Source organism: Colletotrichum chrysophilum, assembly GCF_026319265.1.
Source record: "Colletotrichum chrysophilum strain AFK26 chromosome Unknown scaffold_2, whole genome shotgun sequence".
In the NCBI taxonomy this organism is placed as follows: domain Eukaryota; kingdom Fungi; phylum Ascomycota; class Sordariomycetes; order Glomerellales; family Glomerellaceae; genus Colletotrichum; species Colletotrichum chrysophilum.
The window spans coordinates 48,169-63,171 of NW_026517289.1; the positions used below are offsets into that span (position 1 = coordinate 48,169).

General features: G+C 55.5%; 1 protein-coding gene across 1 annotated transcript; it reads right to left on the bottom strand.

The window, feature by feature from the left end:
* Positions 1-5,790: 5,790 nt before the first annotated feature.
* On the bottom strand, positions 5,791-7,566 carry COL26b_000408 (uncharacterized protein; the record flags this gene model as incomplete). Its single annotated transcript, XM_053173377.1, is given in 2 exon segments — positions 5,791-6,978; positions 6,994-7,566. 2 exon segments carry the CDS (start codon positions 7,564-7,566, stop codon positions 5,791-5,793), a joined length of 1,761 nt encoding a protein of 586 aa, XP_053042425.1.
* Between the last annotated feature and the right edge of the window lie 7,437 nt (positions 7,567-15,003).

Below are 15,003 nucleotides of genomic sequence, written 5' to 3' on the forward strand. Positions count from 1 at the left end.
AACGAGACATGAGGACATGACGGTCGAACCTTGGCCTCGGCCGATGCAACGTAGCCAGAGGCTATCTACGGCCGTTCTATAGAGCATCGCACCTTGTCGCGGCCGAAGGAGGGGGCGAGGAAAGACTCCGACGATCGAGCGATAGTTTGACCGTTTAAGAGGAAGATCATGGTCTAGAACCGCAGGCCGGTCGAGGTGAGTTGAGAAGTGACGGTGAAGACTTTCTGATGATCAATGATTTATGTTCTAGACCGAGCAGAGCCTTGACCTTGATCACGGCAGGTAAAGTTCAGGAACAAGGTTCTGGTGATGGAGGGGTTCGGATGACAGCTTGACTTTGATCTACTTTCGGCCGATGGACAACAGACTTTGGATCTTTGGTGTTTTTGGTGCTCCGTCGCGCCCGTTTGGAAGTCTATTTGCTCGGCCGATATGGAGATCGTGTGTGGACGTGGATGAGTGGCCTCTAGAGTTCTGGACTGCGGAGAGTTGACCGAGAAGCCAATGGGGGGGGGGGGGGGGGGGGTTTAGGGATGGGGTCACGGAAGAGGGAGGGAGGGAAGGTTTCCGGTGGAGGGTATCGATACGTCCGTACCGGAGGGCCGGAGGTGGCTCTGTTTCGGGCCTTCCGGTGTGTGTGAGTGAGTGTGGATGGGTGAGGGTGAGGCAGTGATGGGGCTGGTGATGGTGGTGTGGGCTGTGCTGCTGCCGGTGAGGAGAGAAGGCCGACGAGAAGAAGTGCGGGAGATACAGAGGTAGTGGGAGGAAGAGACGAAAGAGGGAGAGACGGAGTGGGCCGGATGTTTCCTATCGGGGAGTAAGACCGGGCAGCTCCGTGAAGTGGTCTGGAGCTTTTCTTGGTAGAGCAGAGAGAGAGGGGGTGCTAGGACGATTCCGGCGTTGTGTGATGGGGTTTCTTTGTTGGTATAACGGTCATCGATGGGGACATCGGGCGATGGATCTTCAGTCCTGAGGAGTGGTCAGAAGAGTAAGTTCGGGGGAACGGGTGATGATGGAGAGGGAACGTTGGGCCAGGGATGGGTTGGGAACACTTTGTAAAATGGGACCGGGCAAAGTTAGAGCAACGGAGTCCAGGTTCGACCGGCGGGTCGATGGCAACCCGCCCTTTACGTTATGCTTTTCAACGCATCTTGGCATTTCACGATGTTGGGAGGGTTCTCCTTTCTTGGCTGGACGTTGAGAAAGAAAACAGTTGTCTCGGGACTCGTTTCCACAATCACTGGCAATTGCTACTCGCGGCGGGTTCAAAGGATCTTTGGGAATGAAGGGTGTATGTGATGTTGTGAACGAGATGGGGCTATGTCCAACTTGGAAGCCGTAGGCGAGAAGGGGAGGGGTGGTTCCTGCGCGAGGGATGGGCGTCGAGGAGGCTATCGTGAGGTAGGCATAGCATGGTGGAGAGCGAAAGTACCGCGCAGCGGTAGGGAGGAGAACGCTTGGGAGCTAAGGCCCGTAGTTTGTTTACTGGGGACCTGAGATGGTGACATATCAAGTGGAGGTAAGAGAGGCGTCGTTTGACGGCGGGAAGGGAACAACTCGGCGGGTTTGAGCGGGTTGTTTGTTCATGGCAAGCGAGGTAGTCGTCGAGCGACTTGTGGCGCCGTGGTTCACTGCCGCCCCAAACTCATGGATTGGCCCTGTCCTCGAGCTTCACGTGTAGGCTAAGGCAGGTGCTTCGGGACCGAGAGGACGGTACATGCAGGTCGGTTTTGGGGCCGGCGTCGTCCTGGTATGGAGTGTGTTTACCCTCTTTGGGGTCGGCTCTTTGGTGGGTGGCTTCTCGGCAGTTCGAGGGATGATGATAAGGCTGATTGGCGTGAAGTTTTGTTCCAGCCTGGGGGACGCCGTTGCAGTCAAGATTCAGGCTTCTTTTGCCGCGGGTTGTAGCCTGTGTATGAGGACGGTTTGTTAGTCCCTGTCTAGGGAGGCGTTTGATTTGCATTTGCATTCAAGACTTGTGTTGGTTGGCAGTTGACAGCTGAAAAAGATCGTGGGGTCTGTACGCAAGGGGGTGTCGAATTAGGCTTCCCGGGATGTTTGGCCGCATTTCTCATGGTCCTCGGAGAATTTGGGAGAGTAGTAGGCGCCGCTTGCCCGGACCCAGCACCGCATCATGGAGCGTTTATCGATGGTCAGAGGAGGGGTCACGGCTTGGCAACAGTAGATTCCGGAGGGCCTCCGAAGAGGGGTCCTTGGCTGCTGGTTGGTTGAACATTGAACATCTTACGATTTTGAGGCCCTAGGTAGGCGCTGGCGGGCGGGAGAGCTGACTAGCCATGGGGGTCGTGTCGTGGGGACGCAGATCGTGAAGCCACTTGACGTCGAGACCAGAGCCTCACTCTTGTGGAGGACGGACATTTGATGCGGAGTAAAACGGTCTGCTGAAAGTCCAGTTCCCCCGGAGGCCTTTGTGCGGAAAACCCGACTGTTGTGTGTCTGGATGGGACGAGAACATGGCCGGCTAATTCCCCAGTCGTCGATGAGTGGAGGATAAACTGTGGCTCGTGTCCAAGAGGCGGCCGCCTCAAGTCGGGCTGAAAGTGAAAAAGAGGCATAGGGCACAGGGCCATCATGAGCTAATCTGGCTTTGCCGTGGGTTGGCGTGAGGCTGCAGCTGTCATGACGGCGGGGGCTGAGGGATGGCCACGGGGATACTGCCAGGAGGAGGAAGGTTGCCGTCGACCAGGCGAGTCCGAGCGGACGGTTGATGGCTGGGCCGCCAGGCCTTGCCTGCCCGGAGTGTTGGACGGCAGGATGTTTGAAAGGTATAGAAGGGCAGAGGCTCGGAAGATGCGACCCGGAGTAAGACACACTGCAGATACTGACAGAGAATCGACGACAGAGAAGGTCTGCCTCTCGCCGGATTTGGTTGTGGCAGACAAGGCCCCACGCACAACCTCCGCAACCTTAAGAGTTGGACACGGAATCTGCCATTAGCCAAAACGCCATAACTGCCTCTGAGAAGAGTATCATTGGTCAGAGAACGAGATTTGGATCGCGCTTACCACAAAAAGTCAACGGTAAGACACGTTTTTGCTCATTTCGTGTGTAGAATTTCTGCTCTCGCACAATGTAAACGATTTCCGAGGCTTGTGTTTGTTGGATGTTGATCATGTTTGACCAAGATCTTGGTGATTAAGGGCTAAGATGAGAAGGATGAAACGACTGTGATGATCCCGGATCACGAAGCCTGCCGGAAGACAATACATCAAAGCAGGAAATGATGTTCGGATCCTACCTCATCAAGCCCCTCTGTGTATGGCCCATGAAGGACGTATGACGATATCGTATCTACATATTGCTCATGAAGTGAAGGATTATCAGCTTTCGACTTCGTATCTACTTGCCGTGAGCCAGCCAGCTGAGACACCGTAACCAGGACGTGGGTCATCCTGTCCTTCAGGGTCGATGGACCGGGTATTGCGCGGGCTTCCTCCAAGTCCCATCCAGAGTCGTCAGCCCATGTCTCGGTCCCTTATTCAATCTTCTCGCAAGAGACCCATAATCTTGACAGTGTCGCGAGAGAGTAAGAAAGCCCTCGGATAGGCCTTCACGCCTCCCGGGAAAGGGTCTCGATCCTTTTTCGGACATGGCGACTGAAACAAGTGACACGATGGCGACGAGGTCGAGATCTCTCGGATTCCTCGTGGCGGTTAAGCATCGGACTCTGCGCAGTGAAGAGAAAGGGTTCCTCATTCTTCTGTTTCCGGGCGACGATGCAACATCTCGCTTGGCGGCTGCGGCTGGCCAGGGCGTGTCGTTGGTTCTTCGTCGCGGTTACACAGGCCCAGGCTCATGCAGGTACGGTACCTGTCGAGAGTTGTGGTGTCAGAAGAGAGGTCTCGCCTGGTCTCGATGTAGGCGGTACCTGCATCCGGGTTGAAGAGAGGACGTTGAGGACGGGTCCAGTGGGGTGTTTCCCAGAGTCGAGACGCAGCGCGGCTGCGGCGTACGGCCGTGGACGGACGCTGGATTAACGTTTCCGGGAGGGGTGTGAGGTGACGCCTGGGGGTCTGAAGGCAAGTGAGACTTGTCTCATTCAGGGAATTGCTGCGAGTTTTGCACGATCGAACAAGATCGTGATTTGGGAGGAGGGAAGAGCAAGAGGGCCAAATGGAACAGAAAGTGGGTTCCGCAGTGAGACATTGATACGCGAGCCTGCGCCCTGCTCCGTCATCCTCCTGGCGCCTTTCGGTTTTTAGCCTAGAGCGAAAGGCGGGACAGGTGCAGTAGACGCGATGAGCTGCAAGATTCTGCAACGGGTATCTTACACTAGCCCCCAAAGGCCCGGCTGGCAGGCAGGACAGCAGACGGTCAGGTGGACCTGTGGCTGTTCCCTTTGGCTAAGGATGAGGCAGTCTGGAGACGCCGTTCGCTTCTCCACTGACTGGATGGGATGGTGTGCGCCTCTCTCTGTCGCTCTCACCTGTCGGTGGGACCATGCAGTGAGGAGAAACGAAGAAGAGGAAAGGCGTGATGCAAGGCGGATGAGGAGGGCGGGTGCGAGGAGAACGAGGTAAGGCTTAGCGGGAAATCCGACGACGGAGCGAGGTCCTTGAGTGGTGGGAGAGAAAGGCCAAGTCTCTTGTCTGGTGAGATGAGGGAGATGGGAAAGAGTGAAGCTATCTGTTTGCGGTCATGTCGACTTGAAGAAACGGAAAGGCCACCAAAGGTCATCCACCCCCAGCTCCACCGCACCCACCTCATCTGGTGTCATTGCCAAGCCTCGTTGTGAGCACAAGCTGCGCGTTGGGGTTTGGGCCTGGACTTTCCGAGCTGCTTAGGCATATTCGTGATTCTGGCCCATCTCTCGTCTCCAGCTTGATCGGATGCTGGTCTGTGTTGACTCCCGGTGTCGTCCGTTCCCTTCCCTTCCCTTCCCCTCCCCCATCGCCAGGCAGACCAGGCCTGTCAACTGCGGGAGACGGATGAGGCGGGCTGCCAACCATACGCTACAGTGGTCAAAGGAAGAGGGGGCGTAGTCTCTCGGTGACTTGGGCGCAGCGTCCGGTCGTGATCGGCTAACGGCTGGTTGGGCGACGGCCGCCGTAGTGCACCATAGTGCACGGCATGAGGCTGCCCCGACCCTCTGGACTGGGATCTGGCAAAGGCTGCGCGAGGCGTCAGTCATCATGTTCCTCGGGCGTCGGTGATGCGTGTGTTGTTGTTATTGTTGTTGTTGCTGATGTGTTGATGATGAGTGATCGGCAACATCATGTAAGCTGTGTGTAGTGTGCTAAATCTCGGTGTTGAAGGTGATCTGATGATGGTGTTTTGATGATGTACGCACAGCTCGCTTGGCTGAACTCAAAGATTCTCACTGTGGTAGGTAGCGAATAGTTGCAAGTATTGTTTGTTAATTGTGATGTGATTTGTTATTGGTATTGAGTCTGCTCTGCTAGGATATCCAAACCCTTCCATATCTCGTGACCCGGGTTCCAGCCTTTGATTTTGGGTGTACTCCAAACATAAGAAACCGAGATTAACTACCTAATAAATGTGGGTGATGGTGGGTAATAAGTAAGTGGCGACCAACGTCGTCAACGGTTGATAACAATATTGGTCGGAGCTTGCGCTCCTATGCCGTTTTGTGAAAGAAGTAAAAGAGCAGATAGCGATGACCAGCCGTCGACAAGAAGAGAATTACTCGTGTGATGATCCCGTCAAACGCCCGATATCACTTTCCCATAAGCCTTCCGCACCGTAAACTCCCAGGCGCTCCCATGCGTATTTTGCTGCAAGTCCACCAAGTAAAAAGAATGACCATGATTAGAAAACGAATCCTTCCTCGACCAACTTGTCGACGTTGCCGCCTGCCGCCTTGACGGCCTTGATGGCGGCCTCGCTAAGCCGTCTACGCTTCTCGTTCGCCTCCTTTTCGCGGCGGGCTTTGGTCTTTGAGCTTCCGCTGGGTGCCACTCCGGTCATGAGGATGTTCTTGTCGCTCGGGGTGAAGTTGACGAAGCCGAGGCCCTCGGCTGCGGCGCCCATTCCACCTCCGAGTGATGGTGTGCGCATGCTCTCACGGCGCTGCCACGACCGGCGCTTCTTCACACTGGCACTGAGGGCTGCTCCGCCGCCGACACTCGCAAGTGAGCCGCCGCTGCTGTGACGGGAACGGTTCGTGGGAGTGGGCGACGTCGAGGAATCGCGGCTACCCTGGCGTGTGCGGCTCGGGTTGCGGGTCTTGCGCATGGGGGTCGACATGCACATGTGGCGGGCGCCGGCCGAAGGAGCGCGGGGCATGCGGGGCCGGCGCTCGGTCATCTGTTGGGGGTGGTGAAGCTGTTGTGCCTGGTAGTGGACGACGGGTGATGAGGTGGTGCGAGGTTGAGGCATGTGAATCATGAGTCCTGACATCTCGGGTGCAGCGGCGGCGAGGCTGTTGTATTCATAGGGCAGCTCGCTCTGTTGCGTGTGCATGGCCAGGTTGAAGGTAGCATTGCGCGCATTCTGTGCCTGGTACTGTGAGTTTGTTGAAAGGTCCATGTGGCTGTTGTCCCACCACTGGTTGTCGAGGCCATCGGTGGCATAAGGGTTGGACCAGGCGGCATGAGAGTCTGTCTGAGGGGTGGTGGTGGTCATGGGCCAGGCGGCCTTGTTGACGTTGCCCGAGCTCATCTGTTGGTGGTGATAGAACATGCCGCTCTTGTCGTCGAGGACGGGGGTGTCCATGGGGGTGGTAGGGTCGCTGCGGCGGAACATGGGAACAGAGCTACCATCGAAGAAAGGATCCTCAACGTATCCACCACAAAAGGGCATGCCGTTGCTACCAGCTGATGAGGAAGTAGGCAAGTCTTGAGGGATGGTGGCACTGTTGGGAGGAGAGAGAGGAAGTCTGGTAGGCGGTCCGCCGAGGCCGGTCAGGTGCTCGGGGCGAAGCTTGAAGGCCTTGCGAGGCGAGACGGTGGGCGAGAGGGGCCCCTTGATTTCGACGCCAACGGATGACATGTTGGGCTGTTTATGACGGACTGAGGCAGCTTTCTGCTGCAGTTTGGAGGCGACGGCTTTGAAGAAGCTGCTCGGCTTACGACCACCGTTGTTCGTGTGGTTGACGTTGTTGTTGTTAGTATTGCTGGTATTGCTGCTGCCGGCGAGGTGGAGGTTTGTGTTGCTGCTGGTAGCGGACGAGGCCTGAAGAAGAGGAGTAGGAGGATGGGAAACAACGACAGAAGGAGCGCGAGAAGGCGACGCTTTCAACGATATGCCTTCAAGGCGGAGGAGCTCAGAGTCAGAGATCGACTTGGCCCCGCCAGCAGCAGCTGTGTCCGGATAGGAAGAAGCTTTCCTTTGTCCTTGCTCCTCTGCGCGGTCGATCCACGAAGACTGCACACCCCGAGCGCCCACAGCTGGCGGAACCACCGCGTCTGAAGTCGCCGCCGCTACTCTAGCGGCTGCTGATGAGGACACTAATGTGGCAGCGGGACCTGCTGCAGCGCTAGCCCTAGCTTCCACGAGCGGCTGTGTGTGGCAACTTAGCAGCTCGTCCAGATCGTCCGATACGCTTCTTGTTGTAGACGAGGACCCATGAGCGGGGAGTGGCATGTTGTAGACGAACGAGTCGGGTAAGGCAGAAGACGGAGGGAGCTCGTCCCCTCCGGCCGTCGAAAGCCTCTCGAGGTCGACAAATTCCTCGAAGAAAAGACCTTCGTCAACTGCACTACCAGCGGCCGACCCCCAGTGTCCACCTCCTGCCGCTGTCTCTGCTGCTGTCACCCCTTGCCAATGCAGGTGGGACGATCCCCCGTTGCTGTCTTTGTCTGCGTCCATGGGCTCTACTGAGAAATGGACTTCCGAGTATGTCATGTCGTCTTCGTAGTCTGTCGGGTGCGAGCTGGGCCTGACACTGGTGTCTGGGCTCCTCGTCCAATGCGAGACGGCGACTGTCATTCTCGTGGTGTCTCTGGTTCTGGTTGTGTTTGTTGTCTCGGCCTGTCTGTGTGTCTATCTGCGTTCAGTTCCGCAAACGAACCAAGCTCGAGATCATGAGCAGGTGGAAAGGCGGGGATTGCAGAACAACGGGCGCGGAGGGTGTTAATCGGCTCCGCTGCGTGTATTGGCTGCGAAGCAATGGGTGGCAGGAAATGCAAGTCTGTAAAGGAGAGTAGATGTAATGATCGTTTTCAGCAAAGTAAGTGGAAAAAGAGAGAGAGAATGAAGATGTTGGAAACTGGGGTAAATCTTCGAAGAATGGGATTCTTGTACGGAAATGAAGACCGTCGATGGTTGCAAGTACGCATCAGGTTGAGGGGACGGGAGTCAACAAATATCGTCCGGTTCATGTCTCTCATCCTGCCACAGCAACAATTGCGCAAAATATGGAAGCAGCCAGGAGACCACCACACAGGAATTGAGATCGCATAGATCACCGTGCTTTCGGCGAGGGATGCCCTCAGCGACCGGATACCTAAAGGAATGTTGCCCACGTCGTCTAGTGACCCAGCGAGGCTGGCCGCATTCCAGTCCAACATCTCGGCCCCCTCTGTACCTGTTAAAACCGGGGGTGGGTATGGCAGGCAGACAGCACCATCAAAGAAACAGGGCAAAATCAGTGCGGTTTCTTTCACGGCAACGTCGGTTGACAAGAGGGGGCCCGAGTAAAGGCCCAGCATACAATTGTTCCCTCCCCTCCTCCAATCGAGAGTCAACAAAGAAAAATCGTTACTCGCACTGCAGGCACGTGCAACCCCAAGTCCGCTCAGTCGGGTCTTGCCTGCCAACTTCTTGCTCGAGGTCAATGAATAATAATTACCTTGATACCCGCAGTGCTTTGGAGTTGCGTGTGGACCTGAATCAGACAGAAAACGCCACAATCAATCCAAAATCTTTGACGTGGTTGATGCGGGGTGATGTGATCCCTCGTGGTTTTGAAGGTCTTGATCACCCTTCCCTGCATGTCCAAACCAACCCGCTGGGAAGGCGTGTAACCAATGGGTAAAATAGATATGCCAGGGCAAAGCAGCAGTGGCAGCGATCGTGATTACAACAAGGAAAATCGATGTATTTCGAGGAAGAAAGGGCAGACGCGGGCTGAGGGCTATGGCGCCGTCCAACTTCAAGGCACCATCACGCCTTTTGCGCCGGAGCTTGGTCCAGGCTTCAGCCTCGATCGACTGACTCTGCTCAGCCAACCTGCGGCCCATGATTTGACACTATCCCGGCTGTCAGCAAACTTCATTTTGATTAGGTGTCTACCGATGATACACTACTGCAGGTGCCATATCAAGGCCGACGTCGTTTGACGTAGGTCTACCGCCAAAAAGTTTAATTCGGCATCTCGTCGCCCGGGAGTTATGCCTGCCAAGTCGACTATCGACGCAGCGAAAGAGTAAGACTTCAAGGTGGTGGGGGCCTGGCTTGTGTGTTAGCCCGGTGATAATTGGAATGTCTGACAAGTTATCTCCCTGGTCACGCACTTATCGGGAGGAACGGCGGAGAGGTCTCGGACGTCTAATAGGGCATGTCAGTACAATTCGCTGGGCTTAAAAGTGGTCGCATTGTCCATTGTACTGTTTTGCATGAATAGACTCTCCCTTCAGAGTTTGCGTTGGCCACAATGACTTCCCAATTGACTGGGACAGCTTGCTCGCGTTGTGACGCGAAGCCGTTATACGTTCCACGCTGCTCCCCAGCCCCTTAGGAGCACGTTTCTTCTGAAAGCATCAGAACCGGATTTTCTTCTGTGAAACCTTAGTCATCACGATTGCTCACTTTGAAAACGTTTGAAAAAGGTGATGCGACCCTCCGCAACGTGGGAAATTTTGATTGTTGATTTCGTCTCGGATCCTCTAGAATGAGCCATTGTCCAATCACTTCAAGAAAGCAGCTGACAATTCTTCTTTCGTCAGTTGACAAACTTTTCGGCCATATTGTGGACCAACGACGCCTCGCCGTCTGCAAGCCACAGGGCGAAAACCCGGAGGCTGACCGGGCTTGCCTCAACCTTCGGTCTATGACTCGATCAACTCTCGTCCGTAATGCACTCCGATGACCTCCAGTGCCGGGTGCCGAAAGTCATACTTGCAGGCTGAAAAAAAATAGAGACAAGCAGGCTTCCTTCGCGGATGAGCCGCACTTGTAAACGCCAAACTCCGATGTTGCGCCGGACAAGAAAACGCCGCCGGCAAGATCCCCCCTCAAGGTCTCGTCCTTGAAAAAACGGCCGGAACTTCTGCCGCGCGTGGAGACCCAACGCTGTCGCAACCAAGTTGAAGAACAATATCCTTCCAAAAACGCCGTTGCCAAACTCAAATCCGTGCGCCGCCTATGTCCCATGGGTATATCGCCAGATTCTCCATCCGTCGCTTGTGCAAATCGCTGAAAAGTTGGAAGATGATAGAGTTGTTGTTCTTGTTGTGGTTTGTTATTCTCTCGAGCTTGTTGATTTCATTGGGCGCGGCTCCTGAGATGGCCCTGGTCCCTTGCGCTTCCGCATGCGTGGCCGATGCCTGACGACATTTTGGCATCGAAGAGCCGTCTCGGCCGAGCCCCTGAACCTCAATGCTCCGTAATGTCGAAGACCGTCAGATCCGCCTAGTAAGCGTTGCTTTTCGGCTGACAACGCTCTTTGCATCAGCTCGTCGTTGTCGTCTTCACCGAAACCCTCATCCGTTTCAAGTCGGAGGGAAAGTTCAAGATTCTGGCGGTTGTCTGCTTCGATCTTTGGGAGATCCGGGTACGTGGGCACTGATGAGGTAGGTAATGCCGTCGCTGGTGGGCGAATGTCGCATTGCGTTTTATCTGATATCATATTTCTCAGACGAGCCTCCATGGCGTGAGCGTTGTTGGGATTGTTGACGAAACGACTGTGCCATTGCCGCCTTGATCTCTTCCAATCAACAACTGGTTCATGTTCCTTGGCATCGTCCATGGAAATATCCATGTTACAGTCATTGTCCACCTCAAGAGCAACCGCCGACAACTCTGCGATGATGGATGGTGATGATCCTGACAACCGCCGGGTCGGGCGTCGAAGAAATTCGGGAAACAAAGTCTGTCTGCTGAGCTCATGAACGAGGTTGTCGATGGGCTGTGGTGGAGTTTGGTACATGCTATTACAGCTTGGCGAGACGGTTGGAGGAGCTGCAGGTGTCGTTGGTGAGTCTAGGTCCCGCGGTCGTTGTCTCGGGGATAGATGCGTCTTGGCATCCAGGTCATCAGTGACAGGACGAGCCTGCATCCCCATGGTGAAGTGGTCGAACATATTGATAGTTCGACGAGGAAGTTCTCGGGTGTCCCTTGAATGTCCCTGGGAGAGGGAGAGGAGCGAGAACAGGAGCTGAAGCTTGCTTCGGGGGCGGGCTGGTATTATGAAGGCATCCGCAAAGACGCTAAGGCCTGGGCGAGAGGCGCCGTGGCGGCCACAAAAGGCCCAGAGTAAGGACTAGGGCAGTTTGGGATGGTGAGTGCTAGGAGCAGGAATGACGTTTGCTTGGTGTTGAAGCTGAGAAGAGGAACTGGGCGGCGACGAGGTGTCCGCGGGCGAAAGCTTGTGCCATGTGGTTCTTGATTGAACGTCGTTCAGATGGACGGGGAAACGGTGATACTGGGGTTGGTTGGGCCACTGTTTTTGGAAGCTCGAGCTCGTCTGATTTTGGTTGATCAAAATCGAGGGATAGAGGAACCCGCAGCCGGAGGTAGTGAGATGGGAGGTGAATTGGTTTTGTAGGGGGGGTTCCAATTGAGGGATGGCGAAAGGGCGAGGAGAAGACGGAGGCGGCCAGGCCTTTTGGCGTAGCGTCACGTAGGATGGCAGCTAGTGTAGCTGTTTTAATTGGGCTCGAACAGGATGATGGATCTGGATTTGGACAGAGCCGACGAGAGTCGCAGAAATGCGTGGGTGTTGCGTGGGTGGGCGTAAGTGTACCGGTAATGCAGATAAATGCAGGATGCGGCATGCGGTATGGTATGTATTATGGTATGTATTATGGTGGTAGTGTCCGTATTGGTAGCCAGTATCAGGCCAAGCAGTATCCGTACCGTACAGCCGGCACTACCAGATGGACTAGCGCGGCCAAGTTTCTCTGGAGACGGTGGGCGGCCTTTCGGGATTGGGGGCAGTCGAGAAGAGACAAGGAGGGTGGTTGCACAAAGACCAGACCAGGGCAGTGCGACTGGGGGAACGGCGCTACTCTGCACTCAGCGCAGCAGCCGCCGCGAGTTGCAAGAGATCCAATGACAGAAGTGCGGTACGGTACGGTACGCTCTGTCTTTGGGGATGGTGTCGTTTGGCGTGTGAATCAAGTGTAAGCGAGGTCTTGTGTGGGATATCGGAACACCATCTTCATACTCTCAGAGACGGCGACAGGAGTTGACTTTGCGTTTCGTCGAGTCCCGACCGTTGGCGAAAGCTAGGCTCGTTGAAGAGGTTGAACCGAGAGAAGGCTAGGGGGTCGAGAAGTTAGAAGGAGGATCGTAATTGCTGCTCGGAATTGGAGCGTCGTCGTCTGTCCCTTGGGCCTTGGCCTTGCTGTCCTGCCGGCAAAACCGGACCGGGTGGAGAGACCGGGATTGCAGGAATGGGACTCGACGCCTGCAGACTCGAATCTCGGTACTTGGTCGAGCTTATTGTTGCGACATTGAATGGGCGATATCCGAACGAGAGTTGAGAAAGGTGGCCGTGAAAGTGCGGGCGTTGGACGTTGATGGTGAACAGCACAGCCAGAGAATTGATTCAGTTGAGCGGCGTCGACAGTAGGCCAGCTGAATGAAGATCGGGGACGGAGTGGAAGGATGGAAAAGCGTGCGTGCAGACGGATGGATGGGCTGGCTTGGCTGGATGTGGGATGCAGGCGCTGGGGCCGATGTACCCAAAACGGTGGGAAACGGTAGGGCGCCAGTTCCCAGTGCCTTGGGTCTGACGGCCGAGTCAAAACCACCAGAGTGGCAGAGACACTTGGGAGATTGGATGACGGCTAGGGAAGGAACGAGCGCCGAAGAGCCCCCTGCGTTGATTCCACATGTGCAGACAGAACTTACTGCATAGGTAGTAATAGAAGCAACAAGTCGTGGCTGGCGGGGTTTAGCAACAGCCCGCGGCCTTGACGACGGCCTCCAGTCGGTTGCCGTCGTGTTCTCAGACCTCTCAGTCGTATTGCTGCTCATCATCAACAGATTGAAGCAGCAGTCAAGTCAATCGCGATGGGGGATGTAAACGGAATGGAAGGCAGACGGAGGGTCGGTACCTACGCAAAGTACTTGCTAAGCTAAGCTCAATCAAGCAGGCCAGACAGGGCAGTATCCGACCCAGGACCCTGGCTCAGCTGCGTGCTAAACGCAAGCGAATCACGGAGACCCGCTAGACTAGCCGCAGCTCTTTCTCCCGTCCTCCACAAAGGAGCTGCGACAGTGAACTGGCAAAGACCTGGTCCAGTTCCAAGACATCCAGTGTCCTTGCTGTCGGGAATGTGGGGACTCGAACCATGACACGGCCAATTTGCTGGTTGAGATCCATCCGCATGGTACTCTGTACGGCTTAACACTTGCTTACGACATCGATATGCTTTGGGGGGGCCGTTTGTCCTCGGTGTCTCGACGGCGACTCTGAAGTAAAGTTCAGAATGTACCTGGTAGCAGGATATAACGCATCGTGACTTGATCTCAACAAACTCCCGATCCCGGGTTTCTGTCGCGCAGCCAAAACGCCTCGGCACACTGCTGGACAAGCCCAGAATCCGGATTGCGGTGAATGGCCCAAAACGGTGAACACAAGGCACCTCAAGTGCCGCGGCGACTCCAGCCAATCATGGACGGGCGTCTCGTCGACCTGGCCCATTATCGTAGAGTGGGTACCGATAGCTTAGCTGCCATTCGTCACTTGCATCCCACCGTCCAGCAGCCCCCTGTTCCACCAACCACATCCTCGGTGCTCCACCGTTCGCTAGGACCCTCGATAGCACTCTTCGCAGTTGACGGACTCAGAGACGGTAGCAAGTTCTGTCACACTGTGCTCGATACCTTGTCGTCCTCACCTTACCTACCTTACCTGACCTTACCTTACTTTGGACTATCCCGTCAACGGTGAAGCTCCCTTCTCGCTCCTGCCTCACAACATCTGGTCTCCCTCAAAAGTTCTCACCACTAGCTATCTTGGTGTATTGTGCTAATCCCGTGCAGCTAGAGCTAGATCAACTTTATCCTCCTTCACATAACCCCGACTTCACAACCTCGTCCTCGTGAACTATTCGAACCGTTACCTATGCGACGACCAGACGTTTCTTACTCGCGTGCACACACGTCGGCCGTCCCCTCGGCATAGAAGACGCTCTCCACAACCATCCCAGCTGTGCTGTCTCGAAATCGTCCAGCCCAAAGAACACCGCAGCATCGCCGTCAACCATCGACTGTGTCGCCATCGCACCGCGTCGGACGGCTACCTCAGGTGTCATGGAGGGGGTTTTCGGCGCTCAGTCGGGTCTCCATCATCGTCTGATCAGGGTGAGACCAAGCAAACAGCCGGACGCTTGGATGCATGGATTCTGAGACCGAGCCAGCTTAGCTCGACCGCTATTCATGTCAAGATCGTCCTGCACGCACACGGCCGCTCTTCGAGAATCGCTAGAACAACAGCTTGTTTCTGAGCCTCTCTCTCTCTCTCTCTCTCTCTCTCTCTCTGTGGCTCCGAGCAAGTATTTGCGTCCGTGTCCATACCCTTCTGTCTGTTGCCAGCTTGCACCAAACCAAGACGAACCCGGACGTGCTCCCGACAGCTGCGATCTGAGACTCGTTGCTTATTCGACCCATCGATGCAATGCACGGAAGCCCGATAGTCACCTGCAGCCTGCAACCTACTGCATGTTCTTCCTTCTCGCCCACACCATCTACCGATGCTCACCCGCAGCTGGACCATCCAGCACGCAGACACGCAGATTACCATGTGGTGGCCGACGCCTCCAAGTCCGCCTCCCCGCCCCTCCAGAAGGGAGAAACACGCCATTGTTGAGACGAGGCGGCGGTTCACTTGTCGCACAAAGCTCCATCGGC